Consider the following 27,527-nt stretch of genomic DNA (forward strand, 5'->3'; position numbering starts at 1 on the left):
GCATGGACTGCGTGGAATTTCTGACACAGGCACAGGAATGCCAAAATGGCACATCCAGCAGAGGTGTGTTGCTGAATGGACATCCAAAATACCAGATGGGCTGGCATCAAAGTGTAGTGCTGGATGAGAAGTGGTGAAAGAGCAATGAAATTAACAGAGAAGATCCTTAAAGGTACAAAATGAAGATACCTCAGTAAAACTCCGAAATGCCTGGGTGCTTCCATGAAAATTGATATCAGTGGGTTTCACACCCTTTGGTCCACCACCTGAAAGGCAGGGGAAAGAGGAGCCTCACCTTCTCAAACAAAGGGTTCTGAAATTATATGGGAGGAAGGAGATCAGAGTCTCTGGATGAAACAATTTGGAGCTCAAGTCTGCTGTTAACCCTAAGGCCAGTCTCCATCAGCGTGGCCAGTCCTGACAGTCATGAGCACTACCTGCATTGAGCTGCAAGGCACCAGGCACAGCGAGGACCTGGTGCCTCCTCTGAGCCTTTCCAGCTCTTTTTTGTGATGGTGAATGTTTCCCTGATCTGCAGTGCTACCTGTGCCTGCGCTGAGAAGCATCAGAGAGCAGCCAACAGTGGGGAAGTGTCTCCTGAGAGACACCACAAGAGTGGAGCATCCCTTGAAACACTGCAAACATCACAGGCAGCTGTTGGGGGCATTTTTTAATTGTTCAAAGCAGGACTGTGACCCAAGGAATTCTCTTCTGGCTATTTAAGGGACTTCAACCTGTCCACAGTGTTCTTCATGTGACATTGTTGCTTGCAAAAATAAATGAAGGGAGGCATCTCTTCCCTCTGCTAAAGAGGAGAGGTAGCACTGACTTCTCAATGTGCCCAAACAGCGCAAATCCACAGGCTCTGGGTCAGATGTCATAGGAAAAGGTATTTTAATCCCCAATGCCCAAGTTTTCTGTGACTCACTCCTTTCTGTGGAATTTTTGATGGGTTTTTACACCTGCCAAGTCACCAGCTGTTGTAAAATATTGACATTTTAACTGGACTGTGTTACAAAGGCTTCATAAGGATTTTTTCTGGAAAGCTGGCTCTCTTGCTGTTGTAAGATAAAGGTGTCACTGTGCCCTCCATTATCCAGAGTCCTTGTTAGTTGTAACAGGGTCATGTCCTCTGACGTGTCTTAATTATGGGGAAATTCCCCAGTCTCCCTTCAAATATTTATCTCGTTTGTGCCACTGAGTTGTGTTTTTTCCATATTAATATGGATCTGATGGATCTGTAGCCTCTGGCCAGAGGCTTACCTCAGATACAGTGAAATTAGTTGGTATCTCAGAGATTAAAAGTCAGCTGAGACAGAACAATGCTGGATAGTCTCAGGTGAGGTTTTATGTAAGATTGAAGCATCTTTCTTGCTCACAGGAGGAACACCTTTAATTCCAGTGAAATCTTTAACTCCTCTCAGGCAGGATGCCCTTTCCACTCTGACCCATGATACTGTTAATAGCCATCCAAGGATTTCCACTTTATCTAAGAAAATGCATAATCAGAGGGGAGGAGAAGTGAAAGAAATCCATGCCTACACTTGACTCATACAAAGTCTATTTTTATCACATTCAATCAGGAACAATCAGGCACAGAGAGGAGACGCAGATGAATTTGCATGATCAGACTTCTGTGTCTGAAATGTTAATTAAAAGTTATTTTAAATTTGCCTACTGTGCAGAACTTGTTTTTATAGTAGCCCATGTAAGGAAAATATTATTTCACAGGGCTAAAGTGCTCATGATTACTTGAGCTTGTGGATTCTTGGGAAAACCTGCCTGGCAATCAACCTCTCAAAAAATTTGGAGGGGGTACAGGAAGAAAGGGGAAAAAAGAAACTGAGCTATTCAAGTTCTTTAAGCTCCTGAGCCTTAGGAGGTCTTATTTAAAGCTACTTTAAAATTTGCCCTTTGGCACTGCTTTGAGAATCTCCTCTTCCAAAGCTGAATCTGGTGGAGTCTGTTTTAAAGAGGCAGCTCTAGGACAGCATCCCCTTTTCTGCCTTGCTGGCTAATCCTGACACTGACACCAGTTAGGAACAGCCCCAAAGTTTTAGGACTGGACTGTTGGGGATGGGTGGGTGCTTCCCAGCTCACAGGGCAGTGCTGGCATTTGCTGGCCTGGGAATGACTGGCTGAAGTCAAAGCAGAGTTGCTGGTGTGGAGTAACCTGAACTCAGAGAGGCTGTGTTGGAGCAGGAGGGACGTGTTTCTGTTTAAGGTAAATCTGGTCACAACATGGACTTGGCTAATCAGTGAAGGAGCAAGTCCTTGTTGCAAGCACGTTGGGAAAAGCAGTTCTTGCCAGTTTTTAGCTGGCCTATTTAATGAATATTGTCAGACCAGGCTCACCCCTGACTGCTGCAGTGAGGCTGAGTTAAGCTGGCTCGTGCTGGGCTGGATCAGGCAGTGCTGGAATCTGCAGAGAAGAGCTCGGTGCTTCCTGCACCAAAGAACATGGAGAGAGACCCAAGTTAAAAGGGCTTCTTGGTTTTGGCACCACACCGCCAGAAATGTCTGGCCTTCGTCTGTGCAGGTGCTCTGGTTCCTCGAGTACTGTGGGAGGCGTTAATGAGCCCATTCTTTGGAATTTGAGAGTGAAGGTGTTCCCAGGGCATCGCTGCCCTGCTGGCATTGTCCTTTACCAGGAATAGTTCTTCCTTCTCCCATTCTGGTGTTTCCTTCCCATTTTCTCTCCCCTGTGATTTACTAGCGTACATCATTCCGTGGAGCAAAACAAGCCAAGATCTTCAACCCCTTCTGCTTTACAGCTTCCCTTCCCTGGTTATCTTGCTAACCCTGCTGTGCTCCACGCTCTGCTCAGTTTTCATTCTTCTGACCCAATTTGGATATAGTAATCCAGTTTCAGTGCCTTGAACAAAGGCATTAGTATTTCCTTTTTCACAGCCATGCTGTAGCTCTCACTTAGCCTCCTGCTCTGTGAACTTGCCAAAATTGTGGAAAAAAGCAAACAAGCATAACCTAAAATTGTATTCCCTGTTCTGAATGCGTTTGTTCTCACGTCCATTGTTTGTTTGAGGAGAGAATATAGCTCTGCATCAACCTGTGCAGGAGCAGCACTGCACAGAAATAGCTGATGTGAACTGTAAAAATGTGACTTTTTTTGTGCAAGTGAGGTGAGTGCTTTGCCTGGGCTCTAGCCCCCTCAGTCAGATCCTGCTGAGCTCCATTTTTAACGGTGAGCTTCAAAATAGCAAAGTAGTAGGGAAAACCCTCAGCTCTTCCTTCAGGCTGAGAGATTGTGCCTTCCAAGTGACTGGGATGCAAAGATGCAAATAGGTCTGCTTTGGAGAAATGATATTTAATGGTCGTAGGAAACCAAAATCAGCATCCGTGTCAGGCTGCCTTGGGGTTTCCTAAACACATTTATAGGCAGATGTACCCAGAAGCATTCAGAACATGGGAGTGTTATGAGAAATCCCTTTTACATGCATGCTCATGTTTTACAAATTAATCTTACACTGTGGAGGGAGAACCCAGCAGGAGTGGGATGTCACTGGGATTTCCTGCAGACAGAAAATTGGACCAGGATGCCTTCCAGGGCTCCCTAAAAAGAGATCTTACAGGCTGATCCAAGGAAAAACTAGTGGAAGTGGGTAGCTTACTATCTCCCAGGACCTTGGCATGTGTCCATCTGCCTCCTCCCTGTTCCTAGACCCTGGAAGAGATCAAGGGCTCAAATCTTGAGCAGTGTACATGATTTGCCAGTGTACAGACTAAAGCTGCAGATGTAGCTGTCCATTCAGATCTCACTGCCCCTGTCACTACACCTGTGCCATTCAGAAAGTCTGCGGTGACATTTGAATGTAGATTAGCCCGGATCATACAGCCTTTTTAAATCATCAAAACTACGCCTGTGGCATAATTTAGAGGCAGTTGTCACTCGAGGCAGAGTTCAAGTAGATTGCACAGGTCAGAGCTGGCTGGGGAAGGACCAGGTGCTGTGGTCAGGGAATGTACAGGACTGTGTTGTTTTACAGCTGAAGACAAACCCAGGAGTTCTGTACAGTCCTGCAGACAGGCTTTATTGTTAAAAATCAATTATGCTTTCATGGAAATTCCCAGATGACTGTGTTCACTTGCAGTTTTCCAGTCAAAACGAGGCTCAGCCAAACTACCCAGCAAAGCCTGGGCTGTTATAGAGCTGTCAGCCTCTAACTGAAATAAATTATTATATTCAAGTGAATCGAATATGCCCAGTAGCATTTGGGTATATGAGCATCTACCTAATTCTGTGTGCATTTCCATTAAATATATAGTCAGTGAGGTCTTAAAAACCACAAATCAGCCTAGTTTTCCTAAATAAGACCCCAGTGCTTGTAAATTGAAATGGGCTTTCTGCCTCTCGTGCATGTCCTGGTGACAACCTTTGCCGTGAACAATGAATTAGATTAAGGATGTTGTGTTGGGAAGTAGTAGTAACAAACAGCACAAGGAGAAACAATATTCATTATTCCTGCCCTGTTTCAGCCTTGTGCTGAACTCTCCACAATAATTCCAGGGCTTTGCAGCTGTAGACACACAGGTTAACCATGATTAGGAAATTACATTTTGATCTTCCTTTGGGGTCAAACTGAGCTTTGGAGATGGATCCCTACCTCAATGCAAAGCCTGTCCGGTGGAGCTGAGGAAGTGTGATGCCCACACAGTTCCATTCTGTGAGAGAATGAGGGTGATCCCCAGCCCCAAGTGCAGATTCCCTGGGAGCACTGTGGCTTTCCCAGTGCCTGGAGGGAACACAAGACACACTTTGTAGTCTCTTGTGGATGTTCAACTTTTGTTCTTTATTTTATCACCTCTTTCATCTAAAATGAAAGACGTTTCTCACTTTATGAGAAAACAATAATTCCTCACGTCTCAATGAAAAAAGCATCAGCCTCTTCTGTGATGTCTGTTAAGCCTTTACACCAGTGTAACACATGACAGAAAGGATGAAATACCTTTGAGACTGCAAAACAGATAGAGATACAGAGATGTATATGTATAAATACCAAATATAGATGTGCATCTAGCTGGATCCAAAGCATAGACAGATGCTGATGCCAGGCAAACAGTCATCAATCATATCCAAGTCTCTACTCACAGATAAATTGTGGATTATATGAATTATTCCATTACATTGTGTGGGTATATATGCATTGATTTAAAAAAAAAAAGAAAAGCCATCTCCTTGATAAAAGTCTCTTCCTAATAGACCCCATTAATCAAAACCTAAATTTACAGCGCCTTTTGTTTTGTTTATTTCCTTTCAGTACATTCATTTTCAAATTATCACCAAATTAATCATGTACAGAGCTTTAAACTGGCTGCCACATGGTAAAGCAGTTCTGGTTCCTCTCCATTACACTGAGCATTAGTTATTGAGGCACAGTTCAAGGCTCTGTTTAGCCTGATTCTGCCCTGAACCTGATTGGAATCAGCTAGATTCTTCCTTGTAAATGGGTCAGTCACACAGAAAAAGCATCAAATGTAATCTCGAGATTGTGAAATAAAGCAGAGAAAAAGAAAAAAGAAGATAATTTTATTTCTCCTCATTGATACCTGCCTGGTGGTTAAAAGAAGGATTAAAATGAGGTCATTAAACTTTCCTTGGAGACAAAACCCAGACCTCAGTGGTAATATGATTAATCAAATATAAAAGTGAAGCTATTCTGAATGAATAACTCATTTTTATAGAATATCTAATTACTGAAATGTCGTCTGCTGCAGAAAAAAAAAGTGGGGGGGAAAATTAATTGCAATAACAATTCAAGAAGATAAAGTTTTTCTGAATTAGGTCTACACAAGAAGCTAAATTGAGTTGATTAAGTAATTTTGGTTTCAGGAACACCCTTGATGGAAGTTAGGGGTAATGAATTTTTCAGACCTCAGAGTTTAAAATTGCCAAAGACCAGTGATTAAAAAAAAAAAAAAAAAAAAAAAAAAAAAAAAAAAGATAGTTTCATTACAAATTTCAATTTTCTGTCATGAAAAAAAGAAGTGTGGGAGGGGTTATAAAAATATACTCTATTGGTCTCTCTCAGATTGGACGCATGTAGTACTTGGTGTAAAATCAGGAGTAATACAACCTCCTCTCCGTGCTGGTGAATGTCATCTCAGTCAGCTGGAGCTGCAGCAGCACATGGGAGGCAGAGCCAGGAGGAGCAGCGCAGGTTCCATGTGCTTCCTGCATATGTTCCACTTGGAACAACATGCAGCACGAGGCTCTCCTGCTTCTGCAGAGCTTCCAGCAGCTGTCACTCGTAGAGTGAGTGGCACCTCCATCCTCGTGGGGACACGTAACGATGCATGCATGTGACACATCAACTGATTGGACATTTGGCTTTCTAACCTGCTGGTTTTGCAGGTTTGTGCAGCTGGGTTCGTATTACAATCAATGTTATAATATAATCAATGTTATCATATAATTATATTAATAATTTTAATGTTTAATTAATATTAAATACTGTATAATATTATCAAAGCAGGGACAACCCCCAGCCCACGACAGTGCCCATCAGCCATCGCTCACTGTCCCCCATTTTTCCTCTCCTTTGCAGCGTCTGGCACAGCTGTCTCCTGGCTCAATGTCTCATTTAGCAGGGATTTCTCTCCTCCCTCTCCTCCCCTGTTCAGCCTGTGCAGGATCTAGAGGGAGAAGCCACAGAGCACATCCCCACCCTGTGCTTGCCATGGAATTGCCCAGAAGTTCCAGGCAGGTGTGAGCTACCTGTGTGCAGTGAGGTGTGTCAGGGACACGTGTCACTTACAGCATCTCTGGAGTCAAAGGAAAAGTCAGAGAAAAATGCCCTTGTTACTGTGTGCTGTGCTGCCAGGGAAATCGCCCTGGCCTCTGCCACCAGATCCATGTCTGGATCAGATGCTGTTCCCATCATCTCTGGTGTGTCAGTCAGGCTGAAATTTCAAGGAGAAATCACTGATGCTCCTATATCACATGTTTCTTGTCTGACCTTTTTCCATCTGTGGCATTTCCCTCGAATTTGAATGGTTTCTTGTAGATTTGGTGCCTCTTTCTGCTTTTGGTTATATACAAAATATCCTGATTCTCCTCCTTAACCCAGACCTGGCCTTGGAGAGGCTCATTCGGTTGTCTGGATGTAGACACCCAGCACCATCGTGATTAGGCTGGATGTCCACCCAGCCCTGGCATGTCCCTGTCTGCCTGATGTCCCAGGCAAACACCCATTTGTGCTGGATCATTTCATTATCTTAAAAGCCCACAGCATCTCAGGCACTGGTGTGAGGCTGAGAAATTTAAATACATTCTGTAACTCCATTATTGGAAGGTGCTGAAATAAATCCCCTCCTTGGGTCGGCAGGTTTTTAATTCTTCAATATTCTGTTGCTTTAAAAACAGTTGCTTTCCGAGGGCCGTCATTTTAAGAGGATATATATCTGGAATTTCATTAAGTACATTTCACTTATGAAATCTTTAGTGACATGCTATGGGGGGAAAAAAGGGGGAGATTTAGCAAAGGATTTAGGAGTGCGGTGAGTTTTCTCTTATCAAATCTTTCTAACTGTCCAGGATGTCTTAAAGCTTCCCAGTTGTAGAAGGAAGGGTCACAACACAGAGAACAGCCAGTTAAAATCAGAGAATGGTTGAAAGGTTTCACAAAGTTTTTTTGAGCTTGGCAGAGTTTTTCATACTGCTCAGCATAGTGCAATAACAGGTTTTAATTGCTAAAAAATTAAAAAGGAGAAATAATACTCTTTTCTTTCCAGAATTCATAGGATGACTCCACCTTTTCTTGACCCAATATCCTGTGTTTCTCACTGCATTTCTCTGCTCCATTCCACAGGAAGTGTTGTAAATAAAATTTCAGCAAGAAGCCTCTTTTTCATGGCAAGGCTGATTAATTACACAGTGTTTAATGTAGTCTTTTCTGTGCTCTGGGTTACTGTAAACAGGCAGGCATTTCTCTAGAGTGCCAGATTCTCACCTAGGTGAAGGTGGCAGGGAGTTAGACCAGGTGTCCTTCACAGGTCCCTTTGAATATGAACCATTCCATAATTCTGAGATTTTAGGGATTCCATTCTTTCCTGTAGAAAGCCTGGCAAAAGTCTCCTGTGAGTCCAAGTTCTCACTCCACTGGCAGACACTGCCATTATATTTTAAGCATCAGTAAGGACATAAAAAAAACCCAGCCATTGTGGCACCAGTGCAGAGGATCATGTCTTTAAACCAGAATAAACCACACTTTTAGAGTAAAACACCTGCTTGCCTACAAGTCTGTTCTGTCCAGTCAGGAACCCTTTTTATGGCCCAGAGGGTCTTCCAGTGCCTGATGGCAGAGTTCCAAACTACTCATTAAAAAACCCCAAAACCCCCCTGTGTGCTGATTCTGAGACTAATCTGGAACTAACAGAGATTTCAATTGCCGTGCAGAGGGGGTTTGAGCAGGAGTCAGTGTGCAGATGGGCTGAGCTGTGCTGCACAGGAAACTTGTTAAAAATCTCAATACCAGGATTATAGCCTATGTAAAAAATCAGTTTCAGTACTCTCATAATTCTTCCTTTCCCAAATACCCATCCTGAGATCCCAGAGGCACATGAGCAGCTTTCATGCGCCTTAAAATGTGAAAAAATTAAATTAAAAACTCATTATGGGGAATGGGCAGTTAATAAGAAAATCCTAAACCAGACTTATCAACTAAGGCCCTTCTTTATGAAACTTTATTACAGGTGCCTGAATTGAAACATCCCCTACTAGACACATTCCACCAAGAGATAAAGAGCCAGACCTGTGGAGTACGTTTTGCTCACTTAGAAGCTGAGCTCTCTCACTCAGTTTTTGCTGCTCTGGTTTACATGCAAATCAGGAAAATCATGTTTTCAGAGTGTTGTTCAAAGCAGCGTGGTTATTTGCTGCTTTGCAGTTTGCAAAGGAAAAACGAGTTTGAGAAGGAAAAGCGAGGCCTGATGTGCCAACAAATGAATTGATTGCATCCTCTTTTTAGGGAGCTGGTTATTTTAGAGTAAAAGTACATTGGAAAGCCCCCCTCCCCTTGCCATGGTGGGGCATGCAGGGGGCACTGCTTTGGCAATTTGAGGTCAGGGCATCCAAACCCTGTTTGATTTGAGGTCATGGAGCTTCCCAGCTGGGAAGCAGAACAAGCTGCTTTTGGCCTGCTTCTCCCCAGCCCAGGCAAACCTGTGTGGGCTCCCCAGAGGAGCTCAGAGCCTGGGAAGAGCCGTGCTGGGATTCAGCTCATCCCAGTTCCCTGCCAGCCTTCCCAGGGCTTTTCCATGCTGGCAGCCCAGCCAGGATCACAGGGCTCTGTGACAATGCACTGGGGAGATCGATAGGCTAATCCAGGCTGACCTAATGGATTTATCAAGTAACACATGAATTAATGATGTTCTCAGGATTCTGCCCCAGTGCAGGGCACGGCTCCAGCCCAGTTCTGCAGCTGCCTGGGGAGACAGGCAAGTCACTTCAGCCTTTGGTTCTGCAGCTGAAGGGAAGCATAGGGCTGTCAAGCACTGTAAAGCCATGATGTATCTGTGCAAAATTATTCTGTTACATAAATGTATGTATATAAGGGTGGGGTTTTTTTTAAGAATGAGGCTTTGTAGGCAGTGCCAGCTGTTTTAAAAATCTATGTCTCTATTTTAAAGAGAGCATTACTAATTACACCTGACAATCAAATAGTCTGCAGAAAAGTATCAGCCAGCTTTTCTTGCTGTTCGTTCCATGGGCAAGAAACAAAAGGTAAGTTAGACAAGAGAGCAAATGAAATGTTTAAAGGATCCTTGTCTAAAACTGAAAAATAAAGGGCTGTGCTATCAGATCAGAATTTTAATGTATATTGTTTCCACTGGCTCCTGACATAAAATCTTTCATTGTTGGGTATAACCATTGTTAAAGGTCACTGTTGCAAAGGCTACATCATTTAGACGAGATGAGATCCCATTTTGGATAAAGTCACAATTTTAGTTCCTAACAAGGTGATAGTATCAGGATTTGAATGTACAAGAGTGTCGGTTTACGGATTAAAGGCTTCTGTGTTCTGGAAACCACACTATGCCAGATTTCATGAGTTTCAGTGAGATGTGCAAGTCCCCAAAGTCAAGTAGGTTGATTAAAGTGGTTCTTTATAGCCTTTGAAATAGAGATAAAGTACAACTTTCCTACACGGGGTTAATGTAGAAATTTTTTTTCTTGACAAGGCTATATGCCTTCCAAGGACATAATTTTAATCTCTTTCTAAACCTTTCATATGAACATTGTAAAAAGCTCCTTTGTGTTGTAATGCATTTTTATAAAATATCTAAATTCCTATGCAAACTTCAAACCTCATTTCTTAAGATATATTTATTTGGAAATGGTTATCTTGCAGCAGAATGGTGTCTTGTGTCATCATTTCTGCAGCATCTTTTCACACTATCAAAGGAATGTAACATCTGATAATGAAAAAAAAATTAGTGCTCTTTGTTAGATATGCAAACTACTTTTTTTCTTTTTTATATCCTTTTACTATTATGTGCTCTGAACTCCTGGCAAGTACTCAAAGAGTCTTTGAACCAAGGTGAAACCTACACGTTCCTTCCTCACACTGGAGTCTGAAGTGAGAGGGTTTTCTTTCGCTGCTTCTGAAAGAGAGGGTACTGCTTTATTCTCCTGTGCTCCAGCTTTGTCTTTGTATTCAAAGAGTAAAATTTGTATATTGATCCAGAGTTATTACTTGAGATTTTGAAAAAATGACACCAGTAAAGACAAAGTGTAAAGCCAGTGGCTGTCACCAGTGGCAGGAACACAGACGGAGGTTGTGCTCCAGCCTGAGATCGGCTTCACAAGTGCCAAACTTTAAGGCTGCTGTTGGTTTTCAAACCTTCCCAAAGAAAAAGAAACCAGCACATGCAGACCACTCTGAGCATCACTTGAGCTTCCTGCACAAACTCCCTGTGAACAGCTGGGTGCCTTGTCTCCACCACACCATGCACACACAGCTGAGAGGGCTCCTTTGCAGGAGCTTTAACTGCTGAGGACAAACTGCTGAGGCCGGTGAGGCGCTTTAACTGCTGAGGCCAAAGACAAAACTTCCAAAGCATCTTTTCAAAGCGGTGAGCTCACTACCGTACGCTTCCTTGGCTGGGCTGGGCAAGGCTGACTCCTGCCTGTGCCTGCAGCCAGGGCAGCTCCTTTGTGAGGGAGCACTGTGTCCTCTGGGTACGAATGCAGACATGGATGGACTGTGGAGAAGATCCACCTGGATGTGAAGCTGAACCAGGGATGCTGCAGTGCAGGGGATTTTGTGCCCATGAACCTGGAAAAACAACAGCCCAGGGGTTTATGGAGGGGTTGCTGGCTGGTGGAATGCAGAGCAGCCTCAAAAAGGAGTGAGGATATCAGTGGTCGTCACTCAAGACCTCACTGGAGTGAGTAGTTTAATAAAACCAGAAATGAGCATCTCAAAGCCTGACTTGCAAAATAAGGCTGTCTTTACAGGGGTTTTGTGGGGATTTGAGCAAGCGCATGGTCTCCTTTGCACACAGTGGAGGGAGACCCTGGCAGCCCCCGTGTGACTGTCGGAGCAGCTGAGAGCTGGGGCTGGGATAACTCGCAGCCCCAGCACAGCCATCCCTACAGCAAACAATATTGGAAATTAAAGGTCACAGAATTGATAGTAAGGCTTAAGAAAACAGCAATTAGTCTGCTAGGAAGAAAAGCTAAATTACCAGTAGTAGGAGTAGAGGAGGGGGGAAAAAGAGCATTATTGATCTAAATATCAAGTTGGCAGATATGCAGGGTACAATCTAGAGGTTTTTTACACCTCTGGGCTTATTCAACCCCCACAGTAAAAAATGCAGGCCTATAAAGATGGAATAAGAAGCAGTCAATTAGGATGGCATTTGCTTGTTTCCGTGCTGCAGTTGGGCAGGCACATCACAATTAATGATTTATTAGAAGATTTTCATCTTCTTCCCCCCCCCCCCCCCCCATTTTACACAGATTGCTGCAACCAGACCACAGTTGTTTATTAATTCTCAAGCAGTTTTCAGCAGAAAAGGTAAACCCTTGCCTGGGATGCCAGCATGGGGTTGAGTGGATGCCCTGAAGCATGAGGAGCTGTGGGTTTTATTCAGCCAGTGGAGCCCTCTGAGTCCTGGGCTCCCTGGCTGCACATCACCTCATCTCCAGAGCCTAATGGGGCAGGCTGGCAGCAGGAACTGGGGAGGGATGGGACTCCCCACCTCCACATGCACTCACTCTCATTTCAGTTTCTCTCAGCCTACGGGACCTAGAGAGAAGATTCAGCATTTTGCAGCAGTCCTGGCTGGCAGGGGAGGGGCTCAGGGTCTAATGAGAGGACTGAGGTGCCCTTATGCTTCTGTTAATCCATAGCTATAGGTCATGAAACACTATTTGTCCAGGCAGTTCAGCCTTCACAAACCACTGCTGCCTGGAACAGTTGTTGTGTCATCATTAGCAAATCTTGGAGACAACAGAAGGATCTTTCCTGCAGATATTCATGTGAACAAGTCTTTTCCTTCACAGCTTTTTAGCAAAACCAGCCAGGGAAAAAAAACAGTAAGAACATTGGAAAAAAAGGAATTCCCTTTAGAAGGGAGCCTGAATAATTGTCTTTGTGTTCATCTGTCTCAATCCCACACCTCCCTAGCTATGGCTGCAGTAGCTAATTGGTTTTACTCGGCTGTGCATGGCTTCACTGCCCAGACTCCAGATTTATTGCACAAAGTCAAGTCATGGTGTAAATTCATCATTTCTCCCCCACATCAGTCCCTTTCTCCTCTGGAATGATATTTGTCTGCGTGTTTATATGCTGTCAGGTCTAAATGACACGAAAGACAAATTCTGGGATTGACCAATTTTAATACCAACCCAAACAATCAAAATGAATTGTTTCCTTTTCAGCAAGGCATGACTTCAGAGAGGCCAGCTCCAGAGGAGTGTGAGAAGTTTTGCCAGCACAGGCCCTTATAGGAGGGGAAGAAAAAAACAGCCCACAGAATTTAAGGGTTTAAGAACATGGCAGTTTCAGAATGAATCCTTATCTGAGAAGGGAAGTGTAACAATCAGTAACAATCAGCCATAGAAATCCTTGTGAATGGTCTTCAAAAAAATTTCTGAAAATTAAGGACTTCAAAAGCAACAATTGAAAGTGAAGCTAAATGAAATACAGCGGAATATGAGTAAATGCTACAGGTACAGGTCAAGCACTGCTTTATCAATCTTGTGTTTACTCCAGCAGCTCCTTTGTTGCCCATTGTTTTACCTTGTTTGAATAGATATGCTTCTCTTCATTTGAAAATCAATTGTAATCTTATGAAAGAGAACTTAGAGCAGAGGGAATGCTGAAAAGCTGCATAGTGAAAGATGTTCATTATCCTGAATTACTCCAGGGTAGGGAGGGAATGACATTAAAGAAGTGTGGGTTGCTTTGAGCTGCCATCCTTCCTTTAGCAGGTGTAATTTAATGTCATTACCTAATTTTATTAAAGGTAAAGACAATTGTGGACAATACACATTACAGCATTTACCTATAATAATGGTGGTGGGGGAGTGTGAGAGGGAGGAAAGGCAGACTCCAGTTTGAATTCCCAGTAGCTGCTGATCTGCAGCTGATGAAAATTACTCTTTTTCTTCATGGCTTATCTCTCCAAGATTTGCTTTTTACCCTGAATAGCTTTGGATGGCTCCTTTGATTCCAGTGAAGGTGCTCTGTTCTCATCAGAATAATACTTTGCTTTATAAGCAGAGTAAGCAATATCCACTCTCACTCCTGCTTAGGACTGATAATTTCCTAACTGTGCCTATCAGAGGTCAACACCAAGTGGATGAACTCCTGGATTGCCCAGAATGTGCTGAGCATTGTGCTATTCACCCCAGTGGAAAAGCTTTATAGGCTGCTGTGATCTTCCTCAAGGCTTTGTGTTGGCATGTGCTTCTGTATTTGGAATTTTTAATACAACCTCATGTTTTGAAATGTGTAAAACATTCACTGTGGGTACAAAACAGATGTGATGGCTGCTAGAGGAGCTGCTGTAGATTCTGTTGTGTGGGACTTTTCTATGTAACCCAAACTCCTCGGCAGCACCTGGGTTGTGACCTGCTGAGGGTGTTCAGGGATCACACAGGACTGGCCCTCTTTAAATGGGTGAAATACGGCTGATGGTTTGTTCTTGATGACTTAATTCTGTTTAGTTCTGCAGGGCATAAGCCTAGGAGTGACAGACGAAATCTGTGGTCCTGGGTTGAAGATTTGAGATGGTTTCACGGAGTGTTTAACTCCTTTGGAATTACAATGTGATACCTTGTTGTCAGCAGAGCAGCCTAAAAGAGTCTGGGGGGCTCCTCAGCTTGTCACTGCCGCCGTGCCATACAACATTAATTTAATGTAATGGGCAATAACTAGTGTGGATTTAGGAAGAGATGATCCTGTTTAACTAATCTGCTTCAGTTCAGACAAGGTTGATAGTAGAGTGTACATATGACATAATCTAATGGATTTTTCAAGAGGCTTTTGATAAATTTCCATATATTTCCCTTGCTTAAGCTGTGTGCCGCAGAGACTCCAAATTGGGTGAGAGAATGGGTGAAGAACAAGTGAAATCAGGGGAAATAAAGAGAAAAGAAGAGCTGTAGCATGTAGTGGAATAAGAATTATCCTGCAGCTTCCCACTGTCCTTCCCCACCTCTCGGCATGGCTGGAAAGAGATGCCATCTGCATTCACTAATGAAAACTTGTTTAGGACAGGTGCATAGCAGAAAAGAGGGCAAGATGCCATTCAGGATACCACTAAAGGGCAGATTTAAATTTACATTAGCATAAGGCAGATTGAATATTTTTGCTGTCAGCAGTGACATAATATACACTAAATACAAGCATCCGTAACAGAGAGATGCCAAAGGATGGGGATGGGTTAGGAGGGGAAACGAACTCTTGTGCTAACAAAGGAATGATTTATTATCATTTACACAACCTGGCATTTGTGCACACCAAAGGCCAGATTTTAGAAGTGCTCTGCTCCTGCAGTTTGGGGCCAGAATTTCAGTTGCAGACTCCGAGCCAGCCGCTCCCGGCATTTCCCCAGTGTTTTATTTGCCATATGTCAATCAGAGTGTTGATTTGCAAGTGCTGCTAATAGGCAGTGCTGAGACATGAGGACAGTTGAAAATTTGGGAATGAGTCTTACTGGCAGCTTTTGAGCCCCAAACAGTGGAAGTATTCACAGGCCAGGATCCCTGATCAGCCATGTGATAAATCAGGGGCTGGAAAGCAGAAAAGAATGCAGTTGATGTGTCAGGATGTGCCTGAACGGGACATGCTCCATGGAAATCAGTGCTAAATGAGAGAATTAAGCACCAGGAAAGGCTGTGGCAAAATCACAAGAAACACTTTAAATAATGAGACAAAATCAAATCAAGGGCAAGAAAGAAATAACATGAAGTAAAATCACTGAAGAAGCAATAAAATGCCATCACTGAAATCTGAGTCAGGCAAAATACCTTGGGATAAACGGAGATAGTCATCCTAAAAAATGTAGACCTTTCAGTCTGCCATTTTCCCCTGCTGTTGACAATTAACTCTCTGGTTGCTGTAACTGAGCAAGAATATCAGGAATGCTTTTTGTTGGATTCCTTGGAGCATTTGCTGAATCTTGTGCAGTGGCTGTGCTATAGTGGGTTTGTTCTCCTTTGGGTTGAAAGGTGAAGCTGAGAAAATAGAGGAAAAAAAATAAGAAAAGCAGAACTGAGAGAGATGTGCTGCTCATGGCAAATAACTCTGTGGTCCTCATCATGGGACTGGCTTCCCAGTGGGCATGGTGATGGAGGGGAGAGGGGGAGGGAGGAGTGGGGATGGACAGAGAGCTCCCACCATGACCCCCTCCTGTCTTTCCTTTGCAGTATTCAGGGGAGGTGCCTGAGAACAGAGTGGAGGTGGTGGTGGCAAACCTGACAGTGATGGACAGGGACCAGCCCCACTCTCCCAACTGGAATGCCATCTACCGCATCATCAGCGGGGACCCCTCGGGACACTTCACCATCCGCACCGACCCCGTCACCAACGAGGGCATGGTCACCGTGGTCAAGGTAAGGGGGGCAGCCAAAGCACACCCTGTTTGTCACCCCTACAGCTGCAGGGATCACCAGGAGCCTGCAGGTGTTTTGTGCCTTCTCTACCTGGAAATCCGAGTGCTTGGATCTGGTGTTTCCCATCTCTCTCTGTGTAGGAGTTCTGAATGCTCTAATCTCCAGTGTATGGCATTGGTTCTGGGTTTCCCAGCTCAGCCCAGCCCACCGTGAGCTTTCAAAAAGCCTCACACGCTGAGGGGATTCCCAGCACTGGAGCTTGACCTCCACCTCCTGCTTCTCCTCTGCTCTTTGAGCTCTGTAAGAGGGAACAGGTCTGGGCTGGGCAGCCCTGCCCTTCTTGAGCCAGAAAAGCCCCTGTTTGCTCTGAATCAAGGGCAGTGTTTCACTGCCTGGGTCAGTCAAGTGATCCTTTGTGAAAGCAGGGAGTGTAGGAGAGACCTCAGGAGGACTGAATTTTCTGGTAACAGAAGGGAAGGAAATTTTCCCTTTGACTGAGTTGTTTGGCAGCAAGACTGTTGGAGAAATTTTCCTTTTCCTGGTATTAAGTGACAAACACACAGTGTGGGGCAGATCCTCAGTTCACGGCAGCTCCACTCAAAGCCAGCCCCCAGGATGGATCAGCAGAGGATCTTGTCTAAAGACTCCCAAGAGTCAGAAATATCCACCATCTCTTCTTCCCTCCGAGTACTGGTAGAGCTGGAAGCCTTGAGATACCTGCAACAAGTGCCAAATTGTGTTTCCTTCCTTCCCTCTGAAAAACATGACTCCGTCTTCATTGGAGCATTCGCTTCTCTTTCAGTTTTGAGGCCAGTGAGTGTTTCTGCAGTCATTACACACAGCCAGGACATCACTGGGTCCCTTCTGCATTCACCGAAGCTCTTCCCAGACAAGATGACTGTGGATGCTCCCTCCAAAAAACTACAAACTACTACAACCACTACAAAAAAACACCAAAGACATCACACATTGGCTGTTGAGATGTGCAGCACACACCACACATTGCACGTGGGAAGGATTAATACCTGCTGGGGTGGATAAAGCCAGCACCTTCTGATAAGTCTGGCCTTCCCTTACAAAAAGTTTTAATCAACAACATAGGTAGAAATACCACGTTTAAAGAGCAGCATGATTCAGGAAGAGCTCTGTGTTGAGCCCAGTTTCCTTGTTATTAGCTAAACGAGTTGCAGTCATTCCTAATGTGCACAGTTTGTGTCTTAGGGAAAGTGACACCAGTGAAATGCCAGTGAGGTCACACTGACAGGAACGTGTGAGCCTGTCCTGTTCCCTGACCCTGGGGCTACGTGTGCATGTCTGCAGATGCTGCTCTGCTGAAACTTCAGGGGATACATCATCTACCTGCCAGATGGTATTTCAGCAGGGTCCTCTTATTTATCACTTTTTATTGCTCTGTGATGATGGTTGACAGCCTTACCTGGTGCAACATTATGAAACCTCTTCAAGCTTAGACACGTATATATGGTTGCATATATGTGTATGAGTACACACATATCCAAATTTGTATATTTTCTGCTTAAACAGAAAACGTTCAACAAAGAAAAGTGCAAAAATTTAACTTCCACTGACATCAGCAGCCAGTCTGAAATCAAAATGTCAACATTTTCACTGCAAGTAGGGGAGGACCCCTTATTCTTAATCTTGCAAAGTGTCAGGACTGTAGTTTAAAGGCACATCAAAGTCAACAACGGGATTTGCATGATCAACACTGCTGCACAAGGACTTGTGCATAATGAACCATCCCTTATTCACGACTTGCAGGCAAAAAGCAGGGCAGATTTGTCAAGACACCATTGATGCTGGTGTTGATTTTCCACTGCTGTGTAACCCACAGTGATCACAAAGCAGAGAACCACGTGAAAATCTGAACTCATCAAGCTGAGCTCAGAGCTTGAAATTGCATCGGATGTCTTCACTACATCACCTCACGTGATCCTCCTGGGCACCAGGGTTCCCTACCCCTATCTGGCTGGGAGGCTTTTTGGTGTATTTTCAGCAAGGAGGACGAGCGAAATTGCTTGTGATTAAATTTTCATGGTGAAGAAGGGAAGACTCTTAGGATTCCACCTTCTTCTTTGAAATATTTTGTTCTCTGTTAATAAGTGAATATGCCTAAAGATTTGGGGGATGTACTCTCATCAGACTGGGTGGCCAGTCAGAGCTTGTTCTTTGCTGTGTTGGAGCAGTCTCTTGCTGGTTTGATCACTGATGTGGGTTGAAAACACAGGTAAAAAATTAAGTCAAGTAATGAACCATTTATTTACAGGCCCGACATGGCTGGATTTTCACGTGGCTCTTCAAAGACTCTCATACATAATTCCTGCTGCAAGCAAAGGAGTCACAGCAGCACAGGGAGGGGGGCTCTGTGCAGAATCCCACCACTTCACCGGCATTTTAGGGGCTGAAATGGAAGGCCAGAAATCCTTCCAAGCCACATTTCCCTTTAGAGTTCAGATTTTGCTCATGGGGGCCACTTTGCAGCTGCCCTCAGCAAAACCCCATCTGTAGCTCCAGTGTGATCACCAAAAGTATAACATTTCCCTTCTCTGTTCTTGCCTTTCCAAACCATTTCCATAACTGTGCAAGACCCTAATCTTCAAAGAAAGCCTTGATCAAGGGGAGAGAGAAACTTCCCACTCAGATGAGACACCACAGAGTCTGAAGACAATCTCCCAGAGCAGCAGTGGCTGCCCTGTGGCAGCCAGCTAAGTAAAATGTTATTATAAACTCTGCATGGATCAGAGCTGTGAATTTATAATGGAGATGCTGCTGAAGCTTCAGTTATTATTTGCCTCAGCTATAACACCAGGCAGATTTGTTCACTTCAGTTGAAAGTACCCCAAGAAAAGAAGGACACGTGGCAAGCCCTCGGCATCGCTCTGCTACACCCAGGTCGGAGGGGCTCGCGAGGGAGGAGGAGGATGTGCAGCTTCTCCGGGGGGATATTTCACAGCCAGATCACACACCAAACATCCAGCAAGGAGGATCTGCAAAAGTGCTGCTTTTTAATTTCGTGTCAAGTGCTCCTTGGACATGAAAGTGAAGAGTAGGCAGGAGTCTCACATGTCCCAGATGTAGCGGCTCTGTGGGCTTCTTCAGGATCCTGCTGTCAGAGAGCCAAAGAATCATTTTGGTTGGGAAATACTTCTAGGATCATCAAGTCCAACTGTTAACCTAGCAATGCCAAGTTCACCAAGTCCCCAAAACCATGTCAAATGACCAATATACAGCATTTTCAGTGAGATGCCTGGAGGTGGAAAGGATGAGTGTGGTGTGAGGAACACAGAGTGCTCTGTGCACCATTATCCTCAGAGGGAAGCAGTTTCAGGGAGCAGAGGTGTGAACAGTTCTGGTATAAATTGCTTATTAAGGTGTGAAAGAAGTCCTGCCTTAGGGCTGGACAGTGTCTGGCTGCAGGGGGCTGCTGTCCCGTGGGGTTCAATAGCCCAAACTGCCAGGACAGCACAAACTCTTGGGTTTACCTTTTTTTTTATTTTGACAACACTCTGTGAACTAGGACTCAGTGGACACAGGAGAGATGAGCAGATCAGCTCTGTCTTGCAGACTGGAGTGTGGTAGACACTGTTTGGGGACACTGATGCCTCCTGGACAGCCTTTGGGGTGGCTGATCCCGGTCCAGCTCCACTCCTTGCACAGTTTTTCTGCAGCCCTGGTTTTGTTGCTACCATAAGAAAGAGGAAGAAGCTGAGAGAACAGCTCTGCGTTTTGTGGGGGGGAAAAAACCCCACAACTTTCCATCAGGCCACATCCTAGCAGAGTTGTGTGTGCTCAGTGTGTCCTGAGCATCAGCAGCAGGGAGTTTCCCACATTATTCCCCATGGAGCTGCTCAGCTCAGTCCCCAGCTGCCTCTGAGCCCCTTTTGGGGAGGGGAGTGCAGAGTGGCTGTGGACAGCCTAGCAAACAGAGCAGCATGGAAAAAAGGGGAGAAAAAAAAAAAAAAAGATAACTGGAGGAATCTAAATTAGAGGGGGTGTGAAAAGAAATTGAGGAAATGCATTAGTCAAATTGTTTCAAGGCCTTGAATAGTGTTTAAATGGGAACTTTTACCATGCATCGGTTTTGAATGCAGCACGAGTCCGTGAGTCAGCACGGGTGGGTGTACTGGGAATCTTTACGCTTCCTTTTATTTATTAAACGTTGGCCCTGCCTGTCAGGAAGCCATTTAGCATCGGGAACATTTGCACTTCAATTGAGTAGAGATTCCGCTGTTTTACCTTTTGCCCCTGAAATTTGTTTCTCTCCTGTAGCCTCCTGTGATTTGATTTCCCTCCTGACAATACTGGGTTTTAAACAGGACGTGGCAGGCAGCTCTTGCTGCTGTAAATCCCTGCCCAAGTCGGTGTAGCTGTGGCGTTTTACACCCTGAGTGAGTGCTTTGCAGACTCAGCGCTGGAGAAGGTATTAGGGAGGATGGATATGTTTCTAAATTTATAAATCACGGCAAAGCAGTTCTTAACAAGCAGAGGTGTGATCCTGCATAACTCAAGCCTCCCTGGCAGATGATTAGCGACTTCCCTCATAATAATTAGTGGGATGGTTTAGAAATTATTATTATACTGGGCTCAGTCAGTCGTGCCAGCAAAGGCTTTTCTCTCCGTTTGGCTCCTGGGACAGACACATTGTCTTCATGTGTGTGTTGAGGAGAGATCTGTGCCCTCCCAGGAGCAAAACCCAGCTGTAAGAGCTGTAGGCAACCTCCAGAGACCACGAGGTGCCTTGCAGGAGGATGAGAGGTCCCACTGGAAGGACCATCTGCTTAACCTGACCAGGGATTGTTCCTGGCAGCTCCACCTTTGCTTATAAACTCATTTAAGAGGGAAAATAAAGAGCCCTTCAGGCTCATGAGTCCACAGAGACTGTCCTGGTTCCACAGTCAGCAGTTTCAGTGCTAATAGCACTGCAAAGTGCCTGTCCCATCCCTCTGAACAGGCTCCACCTGTTGCTTTCGAACAGCCCTGGGTGAGTTTGTTCATTTGATGCTCAACTCTCACAGGCAGGTTGTCTTTTGGAAACCAGGTGGCATTGGAACAAAACACAGGGCAAACGCTCCCTGCTGTTCACAGTTTTCCTTTGTGGAATTTTTTTAACCATTTGACCCTCAAAAAACTGGAAGGCCAAATCCTCCACTGGATTGAAGTTGCTGTGGATTTACACCTTCCAAAGAACGGAGCTCGGGAGGAAACAAGATGAGGCAATGACTTCGATATCATCTGCCTTCTAATCTTGCAGCTTCCAGCCATAAAGTAGAATTTATTCTCTGCTTGGCTCTCTATTTTGCTTGTTTGTTTGTTTCAGGCAGTCGATTACGAGATGAACAGGGCTTTCATGCTGACAGTGATGGTATCAAACCAAGCTCCCCTGGCCAGTGGCATCCAGATGTCCTTCCAGTCGACAGCAGGAGTCACCATTTCAGTCACAGATGTCAACGAAGCCCCTTATTTCCCAACAAACCACAAGTTGATCAGGCTGGAGGAAGGGGTGCCGACGGGGACGGTCCTGACGACGTTTTCGGCGGTGGATCCCGATCGCTTCATGCAGCAGGCAGTAAGGTGGGACACCAGGCAGCCTTGGGGCTCCCCTGCAGCTCTGGGGTTCAGCTGCACCAGTCTGGGGAGCCAAGCAGCTGAAAGCTAATTTCCAAACTGACTGGTGGGATGTGAATGCAGTCTTGGCAGGGAGTGGCACCCGCAGCGGAGCGCTTGCACAGTGTCCTGCAAGCCTGAGCTCACAATCCCCCTGCTCCAGGTAGGGCAGGCTCTGAGCAGCTGGGTCAAGGCGAGCAGGCAGAGTTGGATCCTGTGTTACTGGCTTGCAGTGGGGCAGATCACACCTTCAAATGGAGCAGATTCCTGTGTTGTTACAGAGGTCAGGGCTGCTTTGTACCCGGTCTTTGGCTCTGCCTCACCCAGGGTGCTGTGACCTGTGTGGTTCATGCACTTGATAAACACAGAGGTTTAGGAAAAGGCAGCTTTGTTATTTCTGTTTTGTGGGGGAAAACTGAGGCGCAAAAAGGGCTAGGCGTGGGTTTTCAAAGGGAATGACTGGGATTTTTAATCATGCCTTGTGTTGCTTCCAGAGGGTTTAGGTTCAACCTTGCTTAAAAGCACCGTGCAAGAGGAGCTGTCGCTAGTTCAGAGCAAGGCTGGTGGGGTTACAAACAGCTGCTGGACAGGCTTTTAAAGTGTGGAATTGTTCAGCGTTGCCTGAGGAGTCAAACACCCTTTCACAGGCCATTGGCATTTGGTCTGTATCTCACCAGTGCTCCCCTTGCCTGCTCCCAGTAGGTGCAATTTGTTCCAACCTTCCCTTTCTCTTCCGAGCACCTGCCAAACATCACCTCCTCCTCAGCTGCTTTCCCTGTGAACGGGATTCAGCTGGCAAAATTTTAACCTGGTAAAAGTCAGATTTCTATCCAAGCAGCTTAAGATCACTTTTAGTTCATGCTGTGACCAGGAGGGTGTCACTCACTCTGTTTTTCCCACCTGGACAGGCCAGGGACTGAATCCATGGTCCAGGGCCCTGGCTCACATACCTTCCCACCAGGAAATAATTGGCAGAAAAGCATAGGTGAAAATGAGTCCTTGTGACACTTTCACAACTGTTTCAGCTCCGTCTGTGCAGACAGGAAATGCATTTCCTGTTCTTAGATACTTTTACATTCACAAAAATTGTTTTCTTTTTTGTTCCCAGTCTGTAAGGGCTGTGGTATTTTTGGCAAAACCTGAGTATACGACGTGACCACGGCTGAGGCCACTTAAACTTACATCAGTTGTGACATTTTGTGTCAAGAAGAGTTTGAAATATTTCACCTGGCACAGAGCTGTCGGGTCTAGAAAATGATAGTTTATTCACTGCCTCATCTTGTTGTCTTTAGACAGGCATTGTGACTTTGGAGGAAAGAGACCATCCTAACTAGCAAGCCCATTTTTCTTATGTTCTTTTTGAAATATTGGCCTTTGAAGGGTCTTTATTTCCCTGATGTCTGTACCAAGGCTGGTTTTCAGAGGAGAGAACAACTCATTTGTGATTGATTACTCCCTCTAACCTGGAGGGGGGTGATCTGTAATCCAAACGAGTGCCTGCTGTTCCTGTCATTGCACAGGGCATGTGTAGGGTCTTGTAAGGCTTCCTGTGAGTATGAACAGCCAGTTACTTGAGTTGTTTCTTTCTAGGGCTTCCAGGACACGCATTTTGTGCATCCACCAGCGCTTCATTTCCAAACCCCAGTACAATTTCTCTCCCTTTTGCATCAGGACAGCCAATGCCCAGGCTCTGCAAGAAGCTGTGGGGTGTTTTTGGGGTCCAGTCTTTGTGAGATGTAAAAAAGATATTTTATTTCTTTACTTCACAACTGGCATTGGTGAGTTAGGAAAAAAGATACCCAAAAGGCTAAGCCATGATAAGCACTTTGCAGAGCTGATCCAGCTGCTAGAGCCTTGCATACAAATTTCAGTCTCTAAATAGTCTTGGATGAAATAGAGTTTTTACAAATAGAAGATGAGAAAGCAGGAGCATCTCCAGTAATGCACAGCTTGGCATGGCCAGTGTCACACCTCAGGTTATCCTCATTAGCCACAGACACATTCACAAAGCCAGCTTTGAAACTGGATCCCTGGTCATTTAGCAGAGAAAGGGCAGGAGCCTCACAGCAGTGATATTGAAATGAAAACATCCCAAGGAGTCTAGCTCCATGAAATGTAATTCTTTCCTTTGGCAGGGGTTTGTGCAGCTGTGTGTTGCTTTCCTCTTCACATGGATTGATGCAGCTCAAGTTTCCCTTTGAGTTTCTGCTTCAAACAGCCCAATTCTGGAAAGGGATATTCACCAGAAGCCAGTAATGCTCTCACCTGCATATCTAATGACAAATTAAATACGACTATCAGCAGGTCTGAGTTACCCATGAAATAAGCTCAGCTTCTGTTTCCTTATTTCAGTAATTTATAGTCTGGCCATTCATTAGCTTCCACTTGGATAGTTATGGTCCATCTCAGTTCAAACAGTACAAAACTGGGAGGCAGAAAGGCAAGAAAACAAGAAAGTGAGGAGGATGAACTGAACACACTGATCTGGAGAACACAGGTAAAGTTTGCCCAAAAAAACCCCATGTTCTCAGCTGGTTGCATGGGAAATGAACAGACAACAACTGTGAGTTGACTGAGTAGCTGGGAGGTGACTCTGATGATGCGGTATTCCCAAAGTGTTGTTTATTAGTGGTGGGCAGAAAACAGGAGTATCTTTGACTTTAAAAACCTGTTTTCAGAAGGGCAAGGTCAGGAGCAGGAGAGAGCAGGAATCCATCCTCTAATTCAGGCATATGAATGCAAATCTCATTGCAGACCCCATTTCTCCTGAACTGCAGAGACCTCAGGAAATGTCCTCTCCTAGCAGCAGGAAACTGGCATGTAAGTGCCACTTAGTGGAAAGAAGAACCTTTAAAACTAAAGTAATTGAAAAATTGAATAATTGTAAAGGTCAAAAACCGGATACTCAATTAGCATTGTGTTTGTCAACAAAACCAGTTACCCAAAGGTCCTTTGAATCACGGGTCAGGAGTCCAGAAAAACCGTATTTCAAGCAATATTAAGGATATGTCAGTGAAAAGACTGCCATGTATTTATTTCCTTTCTCTGTAGATACTCTAAGCTGTCAGATCCTGCAAACTGGCTGAACATTAATGCCACAAATGGTCAGATCACTACTGCTGCTGTCCTTGATCGAGAGTCAGACTACATTAAGAATAATGTCTACGAGGCCACATTCTTGGCGGCTGACAACGGTGAGCCCAGGCTTCACATTGTTCATGCTTCAATAAGACTCTAATGTGATGCATTAAGAGAAATGATGCCCTGACAGAGTTGTCAGTATAAGTTATCTTTTTCCCAGGTTTTTATGGTCAAAAATGTGAAAGTGGGACGGGAAATTGCTGGAGTAAATTAAATGTGCACGGTATTCGGAGAGTGTTATTAAGAGAAAGGGAGGACAAATGGAAAATTGATTTGGGGAATTCAGTGTAGCAGTGTAGCCTGAACTTAAAAAAGTGTCAAAGGGATGTGCTCTCCAGGGGCTGCCAAGCACACCAGTCCTGGTAATCCTCCCAAAGGCACTGATCAGAGCATTCAGGAAGCCTTCCATCAGGAAACCAGAAATAATTTTATGGGATGGCAGGAGGGTATTAAGAATAAGCCCATCTGTTGAACCGTGGTGGCTTTCATAAAAGGTGTGTCTGTCACTGGAGCTGGGCTCTTTCTGGCCACTGCCTTCCTGAAATGTGTGGCCATCATCAGATCCTCTGGGTGCTGGTGTTCTTGTTCCCAAAGCCACTCAGGCCAGTCAGATCTCCTGGAGAAATCCTGTTTGCTCTTCTCATTGAGGATCACTCGGGGCTTTTGATCCAGTCAGCACTGAGAACTGCTGGCCTGCTTTTCTCTTCCTAATCCTGGTTAGAAGGAACTGACAAAATTCTAACCACACCCAAACGTGAGCATGCTGGTCTTTCATTCCTCAGTCCCTCTGCCTGGAAAAAGTTCAGGAGTTTCCCAGGACAAGGAGAAGGCCTTCCTCCCCCTCACCCACCCTCACTTTCCCTTGCAGGGTGCTGAGCACCCAAACCAGAGCCCTGCTTCAGCAGCACAGTTCAGTCTGGGCTCGGCTGTGAGCACCTAAATATATTGGTCACGCTCTGCAGGTGCGTTCAGGGCAGCGTTTGTGTGATCCCTCAGGCTGGAGGTGCTGTGGTCATTATGAGCAGATTGAGCAGATTCAGTGGTGGTTGCAGGGATGATGAAAACTTCCTCCCTCTGGGGTTCCATGCATCACTTCAGTCATTGCATCCCAGGTCACAGGGATGAGGGGAAACTCAGGGAAGAGCTTCAGTGCTGAGGAGCTGTACCAAGAAGTGCATTTTGCCCCTCCTTTGTGCCATGAATGGCAGGACTCGCCCCACAGCCCGGTCCTAAGCTTCCCCTGCATGAACGCAGCCAGGACAGGGAAATTCAAAATATTCTCAAAGGGGTCCAGTGGTGTTCATCTGCAAAAGCCACAGGGCAAAAGAGGTCAAATGAGTAGGCCAAGGCTTGCAGTGGTTGAGTTTGAACCTATCAACCTAATCCTCACCATCTGACCTTCCAAATTCCAGGCATTTGGTGCAACATGATGTGGAGTTAACCCCTTTCCCTGGCTGTGGTGCTGATTCAGCAGTGCATCAGCGCCTCCACATCCATCATTCAGCAGCTCAGAAAGTGAGGGCCTAGATAAATCTCTCTATTCTGAAAAATTAATCTATCACTGGTATGTTGCAGCCATTAAAATGCACATAAAGCAACACCTTATTTAAAATTCTGTCTAGAGTGCTTAGGATAACAGCTGAAGTTTCATCTAGGCTAATAGACTCTTACCACATTGCTCCCAAGTTCCAGGTTCTCTGGCATCAAAGAAAAGCTTTGGGTCAAGGGTTTTGGTGGGGATTTTTCTCTCTTTCTTGAAGAAGCAGCAGCATCTTCTTTCCTTGAATTTCTTTTTGCTGTTCTCAGTACATGATAAAGAAGTTTAGCCAATACTCCTTGGACATGCTCTCTTTCTCTCCCTGAGCTCCAGTGTAGAGATAATGTCCTTAAGAGAAGTCTTGGCTGCAATGTAAGGAGGGCAGAAAGGGAATCCTGATCAACAGCATGGTTTTAACCTGGTTTCCAAGGAGAGTTTCCTTGGATCACACTGGGTCTACACAGGAGTGGAGCCTGGCAGTGTTTGAACCCCTCAGCCAATTTCAGCCAATCTCCCAGGGAAGCTGAGAACTTCAATGTGTCATATTCAGCAGGTTTCATGGAACAAAGAGCTGAGCGTGAAAACCTTGGCTTATACCTTGCTGTAGGAATGTAGACACTGGCCCTGTGGAAAAGGCAGTGATGGAGAATTCAACAGTTAAATGTAGATGTAGAAGCTTCTTTTTGTCATTAGAATTTCAGTCTTGATTTCTGGGATCAGACCAGCTTCTCCACTGGAGTCAGTGCTACTGTAGTCCTCATCTCCTGAGGATAAAGTCCAAGGATCCTTCACTGCACATCAGTACCTGCTCTATGTCCTTGCTCTCTCCATGTAAGACAGCTAAAATAATGTGAAATGTTCCATAGTTTGTAGGACTTGGCCTTTTCATTTCTCCTAAAACTGCCCCTGAAGTTCACTCAGGAACACAGAGAAACAAAAATACCAGGACTTGGATCCCAACAATACTCAATGGCCCAACAGAAGTGCATTTGTATGTGCAGCAATTGCAGGTTATTTCAGCCACATGCCAGTTAGTGCCTCTCAGAACTGAGGGTGTGTGTTCAGTCTGTCTCAGAGGTTACAGTGGGAGCCTTACTTTTGTCCCAGAAGATACTCTGGGTAATGTAAAAGCAGTAAAATCAC

At 45.0% G+C, this 27,527-nt stretch overlaps 1 protein-coding gene across 2 annotated transcripts in view; it reads left to right on the top strand.

The window, feature by feature from the left end:
• The window catches only part of CDH4 (cadherin 4), a 422,865-nt gene that overhangs the window by 384,223 nt on the left and 11,115 nt on the right, over positions 1–27,527 (top strand). For both annotated transcript variants that reach the window (XM_066199202.1, XM_066199203.1), the window contains exons 9-11: positions 15,899–16,084; positions 21,420–21,673; positions 24,758–24,900. In XM_066199202.1, the coding sequence (XP_066055299.1) occupies positions 15,899–16,084; positions 21,420–21,673; positions 24,758–24,900 (583 nt within the window). The remainder of the gene's footprint in view (positions 1–15,898; positions 16,085–21,419; positions 21,674–24,757; positions 24,901–27,527) is intronic.

Source organism: Chamaea fasciata, unplaced genomic scaffold, assembly GCF_029207755.1.
Source record: "Chamaea fasciata isolate MVZ Bird 193981 ecotype frontalis unplaced genomic scaffold, bChaFas1.0.hap1 SCAF_17, whole genome shotgun sequence".
NCBI lineage: Eukaryota > Metazoa > Chordata > Aves > Passeriformes > Sylviidae > Chamaea > Chamaea fasciata.